Raw genomic sequence first — 14,624 nt, 5'->3', positions numbered from 1 at the left:
AGATTCACTTAATTTTTTTTCTCGTGGGGGCAGGGCAGCGAGTCAGGCCAGCTGATAAATTAATTTTCTTTTGATCGGGAGAATTATCAAGAATATGTCGACCACAGTGACACAACGTCGTTTTGGTGACAAGTCCACCAAGGGACTGCGCGCCCTCGACACAGAGGGCAACGAGTTCCAAGTACCAGACTACTCCATAAAGGAGATTCTGGATAGTATCCCTAAAGAGTGTTTCGAGCGCAGACTGACCACGTCCTTTTATTACGTTTTTAGAGACATCGCCGTTTGTCTTGCCATGGGCTGGGTGGCGAACACGTACATCCCGCAGGTGCCCTGGACGGCTGTGAGAGGCGCCCTGTGGCTGGGTTACGCGATCCTGCTCTCGCTGCCTTATACGGGTCTGTGGGTTTTGGGACACGAGTGCGGCCACCAGGCCTTTTCCGACTACGGCTGGCTTAACGACACTGTCGGCTGGGTCATCCACTCCTACCTGTACGTCCCGTACTTCTCGTGGAAGTACAGTCACGGCAAACACCACAAGGCCACCGGACACCTCACAAGGGACATGGTTTTCGTTCCCAAAACCGTCGAGGAGTTCAAAAAAGACCGGGCTGGAGACGCGCGTGTGAAGCTCAGTGAGCTTTCTGAGGACACGCCGATCCAGATCCTGGTCTCGCTGCTGGCACAACAGTTCGGAGGCTGGTGGTGGTATCTGTTGACCAACGTCACGGGCCAAAAGTACCCAGAGCACAACAAGTTTGCCGTGTCGCACTTCAACCCTGCGTCTCCGATCTTTGAGAAGCGCGACTACTGGTACGTCGTGCTCTCCGACATCGGCGTGCTTGCCCAGTCATTCGTGGTGTACCAGTGGTGCAAGAGCTTTGGCGGCTTCCACTGCTTCGTCAACTGGTTCCTGCCATACGTCTTCACCAACCACTGGCTCGTGTTCATCACGTATCTGCAGCACACCGACGTCTCGCTGCCTCACTACGACAACAACGAGTGGACTTTTGCTAGAGGCGCCGCCGCCACGATCGATAGAGAGTTTGGCTTCGTTGGCTGGTTCTTTTTCCACGACATCATAGAGACCCACGTTCTGCACCACTACGTTTCCCGTATTCCCTTCTACAACGCTAGACCGGCCACCGAGGGCATCAAGAAGGCCATGGGCGTCCACTACCGCCACAGCGACGAGTCCATGTGGTACTCCCTGTGGAAGTCCGCCAAGGCGTGCCAGTTCGTGGAAGGCGATAACGGTGTTCGGATGTTCCGCAATATAAACGGTGTGGGGGTGCCTCCAAAATCATGAGCAAATAGAGTTGATCAATATACAGTATACGTAAAGTTCCTGACTATGATGCTTATTCCCCGTTATTGCAGACGGGGGTACGGCACGGACGCGAACGTCGGCCGGCTGCTCAAAATGTATCCGACCTTCAAGAATGCGACGCCCTACGACGTGCTCGGCTTGAAACAGAGCAACGTGAAGCAGGAGGAGCTGAAAAGGCGGTTCTACGAGCTGGCCAAGGTATATCATCCAGACTCCGCGCACGATGCGCTGGAAAGCAAGGAAAAAGAGCACCGGTTCAAGCGGATCCTTGCGGCGTATGCTCTGCTGAAAAATCCTCAGACACGACAGAACTACGATAACTACGGAATCGGCTGGGAGGACAACTCCAGCAGCCTGTACCGGCCCAAGACCGCTCCGCAGGCCGGTCATTATCGTCCGTCGACGTACGGCACCTGGGAGGACAGGTGGCACGGCCAACAGGACTTTGGGTTCGGATACTACACAGACAACACATGGAGAGACATGGGGCCGAATGCCAGCAATATGGAGACGTTCCGGCAAAACAGGCGGACGATATTTCTCACGCTGCTGGTGGCCACCGGCATATACACAGCACTGCAGTTTGCACACATCATATTCTACGACGATTACATTGGCGGAACGTACCGCGAGTCGCTCGTGAGACGCATCCGAATGACGGAGAAATCGCGAAATGACCTTATAGACGCGCGCGAGAACTACGGGTTTGGCAACAGCAAGGAGGAGCGCATACAGCGCTTTCTATGGTTCAGGCATCTGTCCTGGCTTTTAGGCGAGGACAAGCGCACGTGAAGAGCGATTTTTTGTATTTTTTCCTCTTTAGTTTTTATAGGTATGGATTTCATGAAACCAGAAACAGTGCTGGACCTGGGCAACATCAGAGACGCCCTGGTCCGGATGGAGGACACGATTATCTTCAACTTCATTGAGCGTTCGCAGTTCTATGCGTCGCCCTCGGTGTACAAGGCCAATCAGTTCCCTATCCCCAACTTTGACGGCTCGTTCTTGGATTGGCTGTTGTCGCAGCACGAGCGGATCCATTCGCAGGTGAGGAGATACGACGCGCCAGACGAGGTGCCGTTTTTCCCGCACGTGCTGGAAAAGACGTTCCTGCCCAAGATCAACTACCCTTCGGTGCTGGCCTCCTACGCGGACGAAATCAACGTCAATAGCGAGATACTCAAGATCTACACCTCAGAGATAGTACCAGGAATTGCTGCTGGCAGCGGAGAGCAGGAGGACAACCTGGGCTCGTGCGCCATGGCCGACATCGAGTGTCTGCAGTCGCTGTCGAGAAGGATCCATTTTGGCCGTTTTGTCGCAGAGGCTAAATTTATCAGTGAGGGGGACAAGATCGTCGAGCTGATCAAAAAGAGAGACGTCGAGGGCATTGAGGCGCTCATCACAAACGCGGAGGTCGAAAAACGGATCTTGGACAGACTTCTTGAGAAGGGAAGGGCGTACGGAACAGACCCTACGCTCAAGTTCACGCAGCACATTCAGAGCAAGGTGAAGCCAGAGGTGATTGTGAAGATCTACAAGGATTTCGTGATTCCGCTGACCAAGAAGGTGGAGGTCGACTACTTGCTGAGACGGCTGGAGGACGAGGAGGACGAGGATGCGACCCAGAGAAGCGGCGGCTACGTTGACCGGTTTCTCTCCTCTGGCTTGTACTAGAATTAATTTTTTCATTTAACTATTATTCTCTACTTCTATTTTAATTCAGGTACCGCATGGTAATTTCGAAGGCCAGGAAAGTCGCCGCGTTGGCCGGCGCAGCTCTCAGAATCGTCGGCGAGAACCCTTTGACGAGCCCCCACGCACCGCTCTGTCTCCAGATACCCCTAAATGCGTCCACAGCATTTCTATAAACCGGCTTCTTGTAGTTGTCCGTCTGCATGTTGGACTTGACCACATCGATCGGATAGATACTGAGCCACATGCCGTAGCCCGCCAGCGCTCCAAACACACAGAGCTTCCAGTTTTCGATGTCCTTTCTGGCGATATTCCGCGACTCGGTCTCGTTTTTCACAAGAGCTTCGAAAGTCAAAAAATATGCTCCGCTACCCAGACTTTCTCTCGCGAGCGTGGGCCCCAGACCCCTGTAGATTAGCTTGATGCCGCCGGCGTGGTACAGCTTCCTGACCACGTCCAAAGGCCCGTTGAACGCCCTGGCACCGGTGGTCTGCGTTTGCAGTCGAATTCTGATGTGCTCAATTGGTGCGGCTATAAAACCGTTTGCAAATCCTGCTGCTGCTCCGCACGCATAAAACTGAGGCATGGTGATCGGATTTCCGGGGCCGTTCAGACTCGAAAACGTGCGTTTCATGAACTCGTTGACACCGAACTGCACAGAAACACAGGCCCCGACGCCGATCAGCGGAGTCAGCGTTCCTTTATAGAAGGCCATAGGCCCCTCGTTGGTCAGCAGCTGGCGGACCACGTAGATGGGCGAAACGTGGCCCTCAGCTGACTGGATACGCACCTTGGTGGTGTCAAAAGGCTGGCCAACCAGGACCTGCGCGATGCCGCCCATCGTGCCGGCAAAAACGTCCTTTAACGCTCGGTACTCGTCGCTCATGAGTGCAGAAAATCTGAAAAATTATAATTTCGCGAATTTACGCGATAAGATACCGAAAACAAGGGCTGGAACGGGCAAAGCAAAAAGAATTAGTCAAAACAGGAATCAAGAGGGTTTTTTATCCGACGGTGTTGTGCGCTCTCAGCTGACTGCATTTTTCGTGTGCGAAGACTGTTTCCATAGCCACCGGTCAACACAGGACCCTGCTCTTTTTAGTTTGTCCACTTCGCAGAAATAGCTGGAATCGCTTTATTTCCACTAAATCCATGCCTACCCCAATAAACATCGACCACATAGACACGCAGGAGCGCTGCACGGGCTCAGCACATCCGCTGAAGGCCAAGCACCACGCCCCGCCTCCGCAGATCGTCGCGTCGCCCGGCGTGCGCGACTTCTTCGCCGGCCGGCACAAGTCGCAAGTGTCGTCTTTCCTCAAGCCGAACTCCTCCTTTATTGGGTCGCAGCAGTCCGGCCGGTCCACGTTTGAGGTCCGCGTGGACCTGAAAGAGGTGGACCTGAAAAGATCGTATTTATGCGGCTACTTCACGATCCACGGCCTGACAGAGTCGCATCCCGAGTTCACCACGTTCTTCAAAGGAGAGATCATCGGCCCGCACCACTCATTCTACACGGCCCACGAGGAGTGGGGATCCAACAAGCGCAACGACCTCCAGCATTGGAGCAGGTTCCCGTCCTGGAGAAGCCTCGACTTCGACCAGGACAACGACCTCGCCAACAAGCACATCTACGACACAGCACTGAACAACGAGCATCTCTACATGAGGTGGAAGGAGATATTTCTCGTTCCGGACGCCAGCGTGAAGAGCATCATGGGGGCGTCCTTCGAAGGCTTCTACTACATCTGTTTCAACCAGCTCACCGGCTCGATCTCGGGGCTCTATTTCCACCAGTCGTCGGGCAAATTCCAGCAATTGGAACTTGCACATGTGCCCGACGGTGGGGTGTTGCCCTCGTTCAGTTTCGCATAATTTTTTCCGCCTGCCCTTTTTTCTCTCCTTCTGGCGCTCCCATAAATCATGTCGATCGAAGAGGGATATGTCGCCCGCACGCTCAACAACAGACTCGCCTCCAATGCCAAACAGCAGAAGCCGCCGCCGTCCAGAATAGTGTACGAAAAGGCCAACTTCTACCTGGACTCGCGGTACCACATCATATCTGTGCTGGGAAAGGGCTCGTACGGAACGGTGTGCTCGGCGGTCGACATGCAGTCGAAGGATAAGGTGTCGATCGCCATAAAGAAGGTCAGCAACATCTTCAACAAAGAGGTGCTGCTGAAACGCGCGGTGAGAGAGCTCAAGCTGATGTCCTACTTCAAGGGCCACAAAAACATCATCAACCTGGTGGACCTCGACATCGTCTACATGAAGCCCTACGACGGACTGTACTGTTTCCAGGAGCTGGTAGACTACGACCTGGCCAAGGTGATCCATTCGTCCGTGCAGTTCAGCGAGTTCCACATCCAGTGCTTCCTGTACCAGATTTTGTGCGGACTAAAATACATTCACTCCGCGGACGTGATCCATCGAGACCTCAAGCCGGGCAACATTCTGGTGACGAGCCAGGGAGTGCTCAAGATCTGCGACTTTGGCCTCGCACGCGGAATCTCGGAGCAGTACATGAACAAGAACCATAGATCCAGCAACATCACCAACTACGTCGCCACGCGGTGGTATCGCGCGCCCGAGCTGATTCTCACGAGAAAACAGTACGGGAAGGAGATCGACATGTGGGCCGTTGGGTGCATTTTCGGCGAGCTGTATGGCCGCAAGCCGCTCTTCATCGGCGACGACCAGATGCACCAGATCAGTGAGATCTGCAAAGTGCTAGGCACGCCGTCCAGAAACGTGATACTGGGGTACAACTCCACTGTGGCGTGGGACTACTTTGCGTCGTCGAAACCGCAGTTCCAGAAACAGGAGTGGTCCAACGTGTATCCGCACGCCAGCGTGCTGGCTCACGATTTGCTTTCGAACTTGCTCTGCTGGAAGGTGGACAAACGGTACACTGTCGAGCAGTGTCTGGACCACCCGTTGCTAGCAGAGGTCCGCAATCTGGAAGACGAGCCAGACATAGCACAGCCGTTCGACTTCAGTTTCGAGTGGAAGTGCCGGACCGTCAACGATATGAAAATCCTGCTGCACGAGGAGGTCGAGCTGTTCCGCAAGGAAAGAAAGGCAACGCTCAAGTAGGTCCCTGCGGTATACTGTAAGCTAATGAGATTAGAATATACGATACACGTACGAAAAATAAGGCTGTGTCCGACTTTTATTTATTTTAGTTACTTCTGATGGGTGCCCAGTTGTCGCTTTTGTCGCCCACAGCACAGACAATTGCCGTTTCCGCCTACATAGACTATCTCAATGATGTTCAGTACAGCAAGCCGTTGAGCTCGACTCGGTTTCTGAAGACCATCAAGTGTCTTGACAAACAAGGGGCCGTTGTTGTCAAGCTGCTCATAAAGCCCAGCACGGAGCTGAATCTCGAGGCCTGGGTGCGCGAACTGGAGCTGCTGAGGGTCACCTTGTTGGACTTGCCCAACGTGCTACCCTTCGAGAAAATAATAGACTCCCAGAGAGCAGGATACCTGATTCGCCCTTATATTCGCTACAATCTCTACGATCGAATAAGTATCCGTCCGTTTTTGGAGCCGATCGAGCGCAAATGGATCGTGTACCAGCTTCTGGTGGGGCTCTCGCGCATGCACCAGAAAAACGTCTACCACGGCGATCTCAAAACAGAAAACGTGCTAATGACGTCCTGGAACTGGTGTCTGATCAGCGACTTTGCCGTGTTCAAGCCGGTCTATCTGCCAGAGAACAACCCGTCCCAGTTTTCGTTCTACTTTGACACCAGCCAGCGCCACATCTGCTATGTTGCTCCCGAGCGGTTTCTTGCCTCTGACAAGGAGGTCGAGGAGCACCCGGACGCCAAGCTGACCTGGCAGATGGACGTTTTCTCGCTGGGGTGCGCCATTGCCGAGATCTACCTCGAGGGCCTCTCGATATTCACGCTTCCGCAGCTGTTCAAGTACAAAAAGGGCGAGTACCAGCCGAATTTGGACAGCATAGACGACATCAACGTGCGCAGACTGATCCAGAGCATGATCGCTCTGGACCCGGGCCAGCGGCTGCGCGCACAGGACTGTCTGACTCAGTTCCGCCGCTCAGTGTTTCCCGACCACTTTTACACGTTTCTGCACCCGTACATGAGGAAACTCAGCGACATTACAGATGTGAGCGATCCGTTTCGCAGCTGCGACGTGCGCATAGCTCGCGTCTACGACGATTTCGATAAAATAGCGCTCTATCTGGGCTTCAAGCACCAATATGACGACGACAAGAAACAACTCACAGACACCATGATCCCTGTTCGCCTGCAGCTGCCGGGCATGAACGACCATGTGCCCAAACCGACTCACGAGGTTTTCAAGGGCTCGAACGACTGCGCTTCTTTAATTTTGCTCTCGCTGGTGCTGCACAGCGTGCGAAACTCCACGCATTCGTCGTTCCGAGTGCAGGCCTGCGACATCATTCTCTCCTTCGCAGAACAGCTCCACGACGAGGCCAAGCTGGACAGATGTCTGCCGTATCTGGTGTACATGCTGGGCGATCCGAGCGAGGACGTGCAGAGCGCTGCTCTGCGGTCTTTGACCCAGCTTCTGGCCATAGTGGATGCGATTACGCCCGTCAACGCATACATCTTTCCGGAGTATGTTCTGCCCAAGCTGCAGCAGTTTCTCAAGCGCACGTACCAGGACACCGCGCAGCCGGAGGCTGGGAGGTACCTGCGGTCTGTGTTTGCGGGCTGTCTGCCCTACCTGGCGCGGACCGCGCGGCAGTTCTACGAAATGGCTACGCTTTTCAGCGCGCAGCCGCAGAACGCGGCGTCGGACGAGTTTGCGATCGAGAACGACTTGCAGCTGGAAAAGTCGTTCAAAAACCTGGTGGTGGAGTTTGAGTCGCTCGTGGTGCAGATCCTCACCGACCCGGACTCGTTTGTGCGCATCGCGCTGCTGAAGAATATTCTACCCCTCGCAGCATTTTTCGGCAAAGACAGGACCAACGACATCATTCTGAGCCATCTCATCACTTACCTCAACGACAAAAATCCCAACATCCGGCTCGGCTTCGTCGCCAGCATTGTGCCGATTTCTGTATTCGTCGGCGTCGTCAGTCTGGAGCAGTATATTCTGCCGCTTTTGGTGCAGTCGCTGAACGACGCTGACGAGCTGGTTGTCATCGGCGTCATCAAGACATTCACAGAGCTGTGCAAGCTGGGGCTCGTGCGCAAAGTCCACTACTGGGACCTCGTGAAGCTCACGATCCGTCTGCTACTGCACCCCAACGAAACTATCAGACAGGCGGTGCTCGATCTCGTTGTGGCTGTCGGCGCTAGTCTGTCGCTTGCCGACCTCTACTGCATGCTCTATCCGATCATCAGGCCGTTTTTCCAAGACGAACTGACCGAGTTTTCGTGGGAGTCGCTCTACATCAGCGCCCAGCAGCCGATCTCGCCCGCAGTGTACACACTGGCGCAAGCATGGTCGCTGAAGCAGGAGCAGTCGCTGTTCTGGCAGCGCGTGGAGGCGTCGCACCGCCGCGGCGACCTCTTCAACACGTCTGGAATCGCGTTTTTGCGCAAAAACGTGTCCCAGAGCTCGCTGCACCGCTTCCACGGCGTCGACGACATGGCGGTGGTGGCCAACAACGAGGTGCCGCTGAGCCAGAGCGACTTGCAGCACGTCGAGCGGCTCAAGTCCGTGGGGATGGCCGACTCGGAGCTGTGGAAAGTGGCCACCCTACGCTCCTACATCTACAAAATTGCCAGAACCAATAGCCAGCAAATTACTTCTGCCGACATATCCAAGCCAAATGTGCTCCCGCGAACCGTGTTTTTCGACGTCTTGCACCGCTCGGAGGTGGTTCCGAGTGAAACCCCTGCGCCTGCGTCCCAAAACGGCTCTGCTGCGTCCTCTGCTCCGAAAAAAGCATCTGCTCTGCTGTACGGCACGGCCGTCAAGGCAGACCCGCTCACGTTCACCAGCAGCCGCGCCGCCCACGGCGAAACGACGTCGCTGCTGCCGTCCGCGCCCGTTTCTGTCGAGGAGCCGTCCAGCGTCCAGAAAATCACCACCAAAATCAAACACAGCTACTCGGGCACAAACCCGTACATTCTCAAGTTCCTGGGCAGCATGTCCTTTGAGCCGACTTTGGACGACTACAACGAGTTCGGCGGGCCTGCCGCCGCATACGAGCCGCCGCAGACTCGCGCAAAACCGCTTGTGTCCGGAACATTAATCTCGCGGCTCGTGGAGCACAAGGCGGCCATCACGGGCCTTGAAGTTTCGCCGGACCACCGCTTTTTTGTCTCTAGCGACGAGTCCGGCGAGCTCAAGCTGTGGGACTGTGCGCGGCTCGAGACAAACGTCACCGGGTCGTCGACGCTGGCCGTGAACCTGGAATCGCCCATTGTGGCTATTAAATTCATGCAAAATAGATACTGTCTCGCGGCGGCCACCAAGGACGGCTACCTCAAGATATTCCGCATCGAGTTTGCCAACGCGCACAAGCGGCACTCTTCCGCCAAAATGAGCCTCATCAGGCACTACAGGCTCGACAGGGCCGACAGGTACGGCCTGCAGCTCGGGTTCTGCTGGCAGGGTGAAAAACCGCTTCTGGTGGCCACCACGCCCACATCGAAGCTTCTGGGCCTCGACGTCCGCACCATGAAGCCAGTGTTCTCGCTGCAGTGCAACCTGTCGCACGGGATCCCCACCGCGCTCGCCGTGGACGAGTCGCAGGGCTGGGCCGTGGTCGGCACGTCAAAGGGCATCTTGGACCTGTGGGACCTGAACTTTGAGATCTCGCTGAAGAGCGCAAAGTTCCGCGGCTCGAGCTTCCCAATCCACCGCGTCGAGACTTTGCCGCCAGACTACTCGCCGAACGGCAGAAAGTCCAGATACATAGCCGTGATTGGCGGCTCTGGCGACGCAGACGTGACGGTCTGGGACGTGGCGCGGCTGCAGCCCCGGCAGGTGTTCTGCTGCTCCAGTGTGTCGTCGACGATCGAGACATACATCGTGACCGAGCTGGGCAACGAGAACGACTCGCTGGACGACCAGCTGGCGCAGCTCGAGCTTTCCGATGAGCTAATCACGGCCGACAAGAGCTGCACAGCCTTGAAATGCTCGGACGGGGTGCTGGTCAGCGCGGCGGCGGACAACCAGCTGACTGTGTGGGACCTTGGCGAGCCGGAGCGGTCGTGTCTGGTGGGGAACGACGCGGCGGCGTCGTTCGTCGCGACGCAGATCAACTCGAACCTGATGTTTGTGAGCGAGCGGCGCACAGACCAGAGGCGCGCGGCCTCGGCGGTCGGCCACCGCGACCGGGTGCTGCACATTGCGTGGGTGTGTCTGCCGTACGAGATGCTCGTCAGCGGCGACCGCAGCGGCACCATAAACGTGTATAGATGATGAAAAACGTAGGCAGAAACCGGGTGCGCCGTCACTGGATCGGGCACTGTACAGGGGCTCTGTCAAACTAATCTCTACAACGGTTTCAGTTCGAGCATCCACATATTCACCCCGAGTTATATACTAGCAGAGCAGGCACGATATACATAATATACCTGGGACTAATTATATTTGCTGGCTGTGCAAATAATTATCGAATTTATGTCTGCCAGCGAGTTTGAGTACGACTCCGAGGAGGAGTACGCGAGCTCCATGTCGTTCGACGAGCTCGAGGCGCTGTCTCTGACAGATTCTGTGCACTTCACGCACAAGAACAGACAGACAGGCAGCGGCCTGAGCACGCATCGTATGCGGTACAAGCCGGTGGAGGCGGACGAGATCGAGGGCCAGCTAAAGGCCCATATCAGGGACATCGACGGGATTCTGCAGATCGGCGAGGACGACTGCGCCGTTCTGATGCTTAAGTACGAGTGGAACGAGCAGAAGCTGCTGGAGGACTTCACTACAAAAGAGCCGGGTAACCTGCGGAGAGAGTGCGGGCTCGCGACAGAGACGGGGGTGGTGTCTGGGCTGGTGGAGACGGCGGGCCCGGAGTTTATGTGTGCGATCTGCTGCAGCGAGGGCCCCGTCGAAACGTTCCGGCTCTCGTGGTGCGATCATCGGTACTGTGTCGATTGCTATGTGCGGTATGTCAGAGGCAGCCAGACGGGGCTCGTGAAGTGTCCCGACACCGCATGTCGTCTGTATGTGCGGCCCGGCGAGCTGGCGCAGCTGAGTGCGGTTGACGAGCACAGAGCGCTGCAAAAGGAAGAACAAGAGCGGCACGAACAAAGACAGAGCTTGGGTGGTCCGTTGACCTCGGAGCAGATCATGGCCAAGTACCAGAAAACGGCGAGCGAGAGTTCTGAGGAGGAGGACGCCGAGTCTGAGAGTGGCGAGGAGAGCGCCGACGATGCGCTGTTCAACTTCCACGAACGCCACATTCGACAGCAGCGGCTCGAAAAACAGGAACGGCGCAACAAGGTGCTTCTGTCACGCTATTGGTACGTGGTGGTGCTCCAGTACACAAAGAAACACGCCCGGACGTTTAGGAACTGTCCTGCAGTGGACTGCGAGTGTTTCATCGAGTACAGGGGCTTCGACTCGGACGTAATAAGCTCTGTCGAGGAGTACGTGGCACACAAGTATATCCCCATCGTGCAGTGCGCCAATGGGCATCGGTTCTGCTTTGCGTGCATGAGCGAGGACCATGCACCTGCCACATGCGCTGTGGTTCGCCAATGGATCCAGACCTGTGCAGACGAGACGGAAACGTCGCACTGGATCACAGCAAACACTAAGGACTGTCCTAAATGCTCCTCGCCCATTGAGAAAAACGGAGGGTGCAACCACATGACCTGCGGAGAGTGCCACTACCAGTTCTGCTGGATCTGTCTGGGCGATTGGAGTCGTCATAAAAACAACTTTGTGTGCACAAGCTTCGACGACGAAGAAGCCAAGAAGGAGCGCGAGAAGCAGGAAACGTCACGAGCGTCGCTCAAAAAATACCTCTTTTATTTCGATTTGTTTGAGATCCACCGCGTCTCGCTCAAAAAAGACACAGAATTCCTTGCCAAGCTGGAGTACAAAGTGCAGGAAATACAGCAGAGGGCCAAGGTGTCGTGGATCGAGGCCCACTTTTACCGCGAGTCCATCGATATCCTGCTGCGATGCCGTATCACGCTGATGTGGTCGTATGCGCTGATGTTCTACCTCGAGAGCTCAAAGGAGAAGGGCATGCTAGAAAAAACACAAAGTAACCTTTCCAACCATGTGGAAGCCCTCTCCAAATTGTTCGAGATCACTCCAACAGAGAATGTGATCAAAAAGAAGGAAATGTTTCTCACCAAAGCTAATGCCCTGAAAGTCTCACACGAGAAATGCATTGAAATATTTATGGAATCGCTGGTGCTCAACCGTATCAAGTTCGTTTCCGATATCGAATAGCAATGACTGACATAGTGTGCTCACTCGATCTCGCTGTCCAAAGCAAGAACCAGGGCGCACCTTGACGGTAGATAAACCTGAATATAATTTTTTCTGTTATTCCAAGGGAATTCAGTGGTGAAAAATTCAGACTTATCCTCATCGATGCGGCCGTGTCCGCCATACTCGGGACGGTCTGAGTTTAAGATAATCCTGTAGCACCCTGGAGTCTCGACACCGACCCTGTAATCAGTGAAAGACTGCGTGGGATGGAAGTTGAACAAGAAAAGCTTGTTGTTACGCTCGTAGACCAGTACCTTGTCCACCTCATTTTTCAGAGACACATAAGCGGGCTCGGCGTTCAGCCAAGTGTATTTCAATTCGGTGGTGTTCATCGCTTTGTCAAACTGGTACAGGAACTTGTATCTTAGCAAATCGTCCTTGATCAAATTGAACTGTCTTCTTGCGTAGTGGTACGACTCCCCGTTCCCTTGACGAGGGAAATCCAGCCACTCTGGATGGCCAAATTCGTTACCCTCGAAATTCAAGTACGCTTCTCCGCCAAGAGATTGCGTGACCAACCTGATCATCTTGTGCAGCTGTATGCCGCGATCAACAACAGGAGTAAGTTCAGTTAGAACCGACATGTTAGTGTACATTTGGGCGTCCATGAGCCAAAATGCCAGCGTCTTGTCTCCAACAAGGGCCTGGTCATGAGACTCTGCATATGCAATACATTTTTCCTTGTACCTTCTGTTGGTGAGAGTGTGTGCAATGGCAGCCATATCCCAGTCTTCGTCTCTCAGATGCTTGAGGATCTTGATCCACATGTCCGGAATCGACATTGCAAGCCTATAGTCGAATCCAACACCTCCAATTGAACGAGGCATACACAAGGTTGGATAACCGGACACGTCTTCTGCCACCGTCGTGATAGCACAGTTTTCAAGCTCTCCATATTGACGGCAAAGGTCGTTTGCGAGCATCATGTATGTGAGAGACTCCTTGTCCACTGGCCCATTAGGGCTCAGATACTCATTGTAGTTTCCGGAGAAGCCTTCGCCAATTCCGTGGTGAATATACAACATGCTAGTGACACCATCAAACCGGAACCCGTCGAACTTGTACTCTTGCAAGTAGAATTTGAGGTTGCTGAGCAGGAACCTAAGCGTCTCATAGCTGCCATAGTTGAACAGTCTCGAGTCCCATTGGTCGTGAACACCCTTCCCTCCGCTGTGGAAGTAGCAGTAGTCAGTGCCGTCAAACATGTTGAGTCCGTCCTCAACATTTTTGGACGCGTGGGAGTGCACCACGTCGAGAAGAACACGGATACCCATGCTGTGCGCCGTATCGATGAGCTCTTTCAGCTCCTCTGGGGTTCCAAACCGCGAGCTGATTGCGTAGAACGATGTGACCTGGTAGCCGAAAGAAGCGTAGTATGCATGTTCCATGACAGACATGAGCTGGACGGTGTTGTAGCCCAGGTCTTTGATCATCGGCAGCACGTTGGCTGTGAACTCCTTGTAGGTGCCGACTCGCGGTTCAGGCGTCGAGATCCCGACGTGTGCTTCGTAAATTTTCAGCGACTGTGGCAGAGGCGGCCTTGCATGCTTGAACTCGTAACCTATCGGGGGGTTCCAGAAACGGGCCTCGTAAGCCGGGTTATTGTACTCCTTGGGCGGCGCAGTAGCGCGCAGAATGTACGGCGACAGCCGTGCCACCTTGGAGCCATCAGGCAGGGTGAGCAAAATCTTGACTCTCGAATTGTGCGGTATAGCAGGTTTCCCATCGACAGGAGGCAGCACCGTGCTGAAGAAGCCGAAATTGTCCTTTGTCATGGTGTCCTTGTCGTGTTGCCAGTCGTTGTAATCGCCGATCACGCATGCTGCAACAGCGTTGGGGGCGTACTCCTTGTAAGAAATCGAGTTGTCCGGGTTGACATGGAACCCCAACTTCTGATAAGAGTCTGCGAATTTGAGCAGCCCGCCCTCGTTTTTCTGCAGGACCTGGAGCCAATTGTCGGCGAGCTTGCGCCGGTGGTCAATTTCGGCAGCAAAGGGCTCAAGCCAGGGATCGATCTGCAGAAGGGGAGCAATCGTGGAGGACATGTTGGATGGGGCAGGAAACAAAGGACGTCAACTTATTCTGTGCCCCAGGTGCGAGGGGGCGCTGGGGAAAAGGGAGCCTCGTGGTCGGGGTTACCCGGCCGCGCAGATACGATTTGGGGACGCTGCACGACCGCAGATATTTGGGAC

At 54.8% G+C, this 14,624-nt stretch overlaps 9 protein-coding genes across 9 annotated transcripts; 7 read left to right on the top strand and 2 right to left on the bottom strand.

The window, feature by feature from the left end:
• Positions 1 to 94: 94 nt before the first annotated feature.
• On the top strand, positions 95 to 1,309 carry KL911_001737 (uncharacterized protein; the record flags this gene model as incomplete). The annotated part of the gene is made up of 1 exon (XM_043196728.1): positions 95 to 1,309. The coding sequence occupies one exon, from the start codon at positions 95 to 97 to the stop codon at positions 1,307 to 1,309; it is 1,215 nt and encodes a 404-aa protein (XP_043055498.1).
• Positions 1,310 to 1,423: 114 nt separating this feature from the next.
• Positions 1,424 to 2,122, top strand: KL911_001736 (uncharacterized protein; the record flags this gene model as incomplete). Its single annotated transcript, XM_043196727.1, has 1 exon — positions 1,424 to 2,122. One exon carries the CDS (start codon positions 1,424 to 1,426, stop codon positions 2,120 to 2,122), a length of 699 nt encoding a protein of 232 aa, XP_043055497.1.
• Positions 2,123 to 2,164: 42 nt separating this feature from the next.
• On the top strand, positions 2,165 to 3,007 carry KL911_001735 (uncharacterized protein; the record flags this gene model as incomplete). Its single annotated transcript, XM_043196726.1, has 1 exon — positions 2,165 to 3,007. One exon carries the CDS (start codon positions 2,165 to 2,167, stop codon positions 3,005 to 3,007), a length of 843 nt encoding a protein of 280 aa, XP_043055496.1.
• Positions 3,008 to 3,047: 40 nt separating this feature from the next.
• Positions 3,048 to 3,911, bottom strand: KL911_001734 (uncharacterized protein; the record flags this gene model as incomplete). Its single annotated transcript, XM_043196725.1, has 2 exons — positions 3,048 to 3,677; positions 3,771 to 3,911. The coding sequence occupies 2 exons, from the start codon at positions 3,909 to 3,911 to the stop codon at positions 3,048 to 3,050; spliced, it is 771 nt and encodes a 256-aa protein (XP_043055495.1).
• A 266-nt stretch (positions 3,912 to 4,177) lies between these two features.
• On the top strand, positions 4,178 to 4,900 carry KL911_001733 (uncharacterized protein; the record flags this gene model as incomplete). Its single annotated transcript, XM_043196724.1, has 1 exon — positions 4,178 to 4,900. One exon carries the CDS (start codon positions 4,178 to 4,180, stop codon positions 4,898 to 4,900), a length of 723 nt encoding a protein of 240 aa, XP_043055494.1.
• Positions 4,901 to 4,948: 48 nt separating this feature from the next.
• On the top strand, positions 4,949 to 6,121 carry KL911_001732 (uncharacterized protein; the record flags this gene model as incomplete). Its single annotated transcript, XM_043196723.1, has 1 exon — positions 4,949 to 6,121. The coding sequence occupies one exon, from the start codon at positions 4,949 to 4,951 to the stop codon at positions 6,119 to 6,121; it is 1,173 nt and encodes a 390-aa protein (XP_043055493.1).
• Positions 6,122 to 6,219: 98 nt separating this feature from the next.
• On the top strand, positions 6,220 to 10,404 carry KL911_001731 (uncharacterized protein; the record flags this gene model as incomplete). The annotated part of the gene is made up of 1 exon (XM_043196722.1): positions 6,220 to 10,404. The coding sequence occupies one exon, from the start codon at positions 6,220 to 6,222 to the stop codon at positions 10,402 to 10,404; it is 4,185 nt and encodes a 1,394-aa protein (XP_043055492.1).
• Positions 10,405 to 10,605: 201 nt separating this feature from the next.
• KL911_001730 (uncharacterized protein) lies at positions 10,606 to 12,390 on the top strand (the record flags this gene model as incomplete). Its single annotated transcript, XM_043196721.1, has 1 exon — positions 10,606 to 12,390. The coding sequence occupies one exon, from the start codon at positions 10,606 to 10,608 to the stop codon at positions 12,388 to 12,390; it is 1,785 nt and encodes a 594-aa protein (XP_043055491.1).
• A 20-nt stretch (positions 12,391 to 12,410) lies between these two features.
• On the bottom strand, positions 12,411 to 14,477 carry KL911_001729 (uncharacterized protein; the record flags this gene model as incomplete). Its single annotated transcript, XM_043196719.1, has 1 exon — positions 12,411 to 14,477. One exon carries the CDS (start codon positions 14,475 to 14,477, stop codon positions 12,411 to 12,413), a length of 2,067 nt encoding a protein of 688 aa, XP_043055490.1.
• Between the last annotated feature and the right edge of the window lie 147 nt (positions 14,478 to 14,624).

This window comes from Ogataea haglerorum (assembly GCF_019207285.1).
Source record: "Ogataea haglerorum isolate 81-453-3 chromosome Unknown 81-453-3_NODE_4_length_651989_cov_98.092404, whole genome shotgun sequence".
In the NCBI taxonomy this organism is placed as follows: Eukaryota; Fungi; Ascomycota; class Pichiomycetes; order Pichiales; family Pichiaceae; genus Ogataea; species Ogataea haglerorum.
The sequence above is the reverse complement of the archived record's forward strand: the minus strand, read 5'-3'. Positions and strand labels throughout refer to the sequence as shown.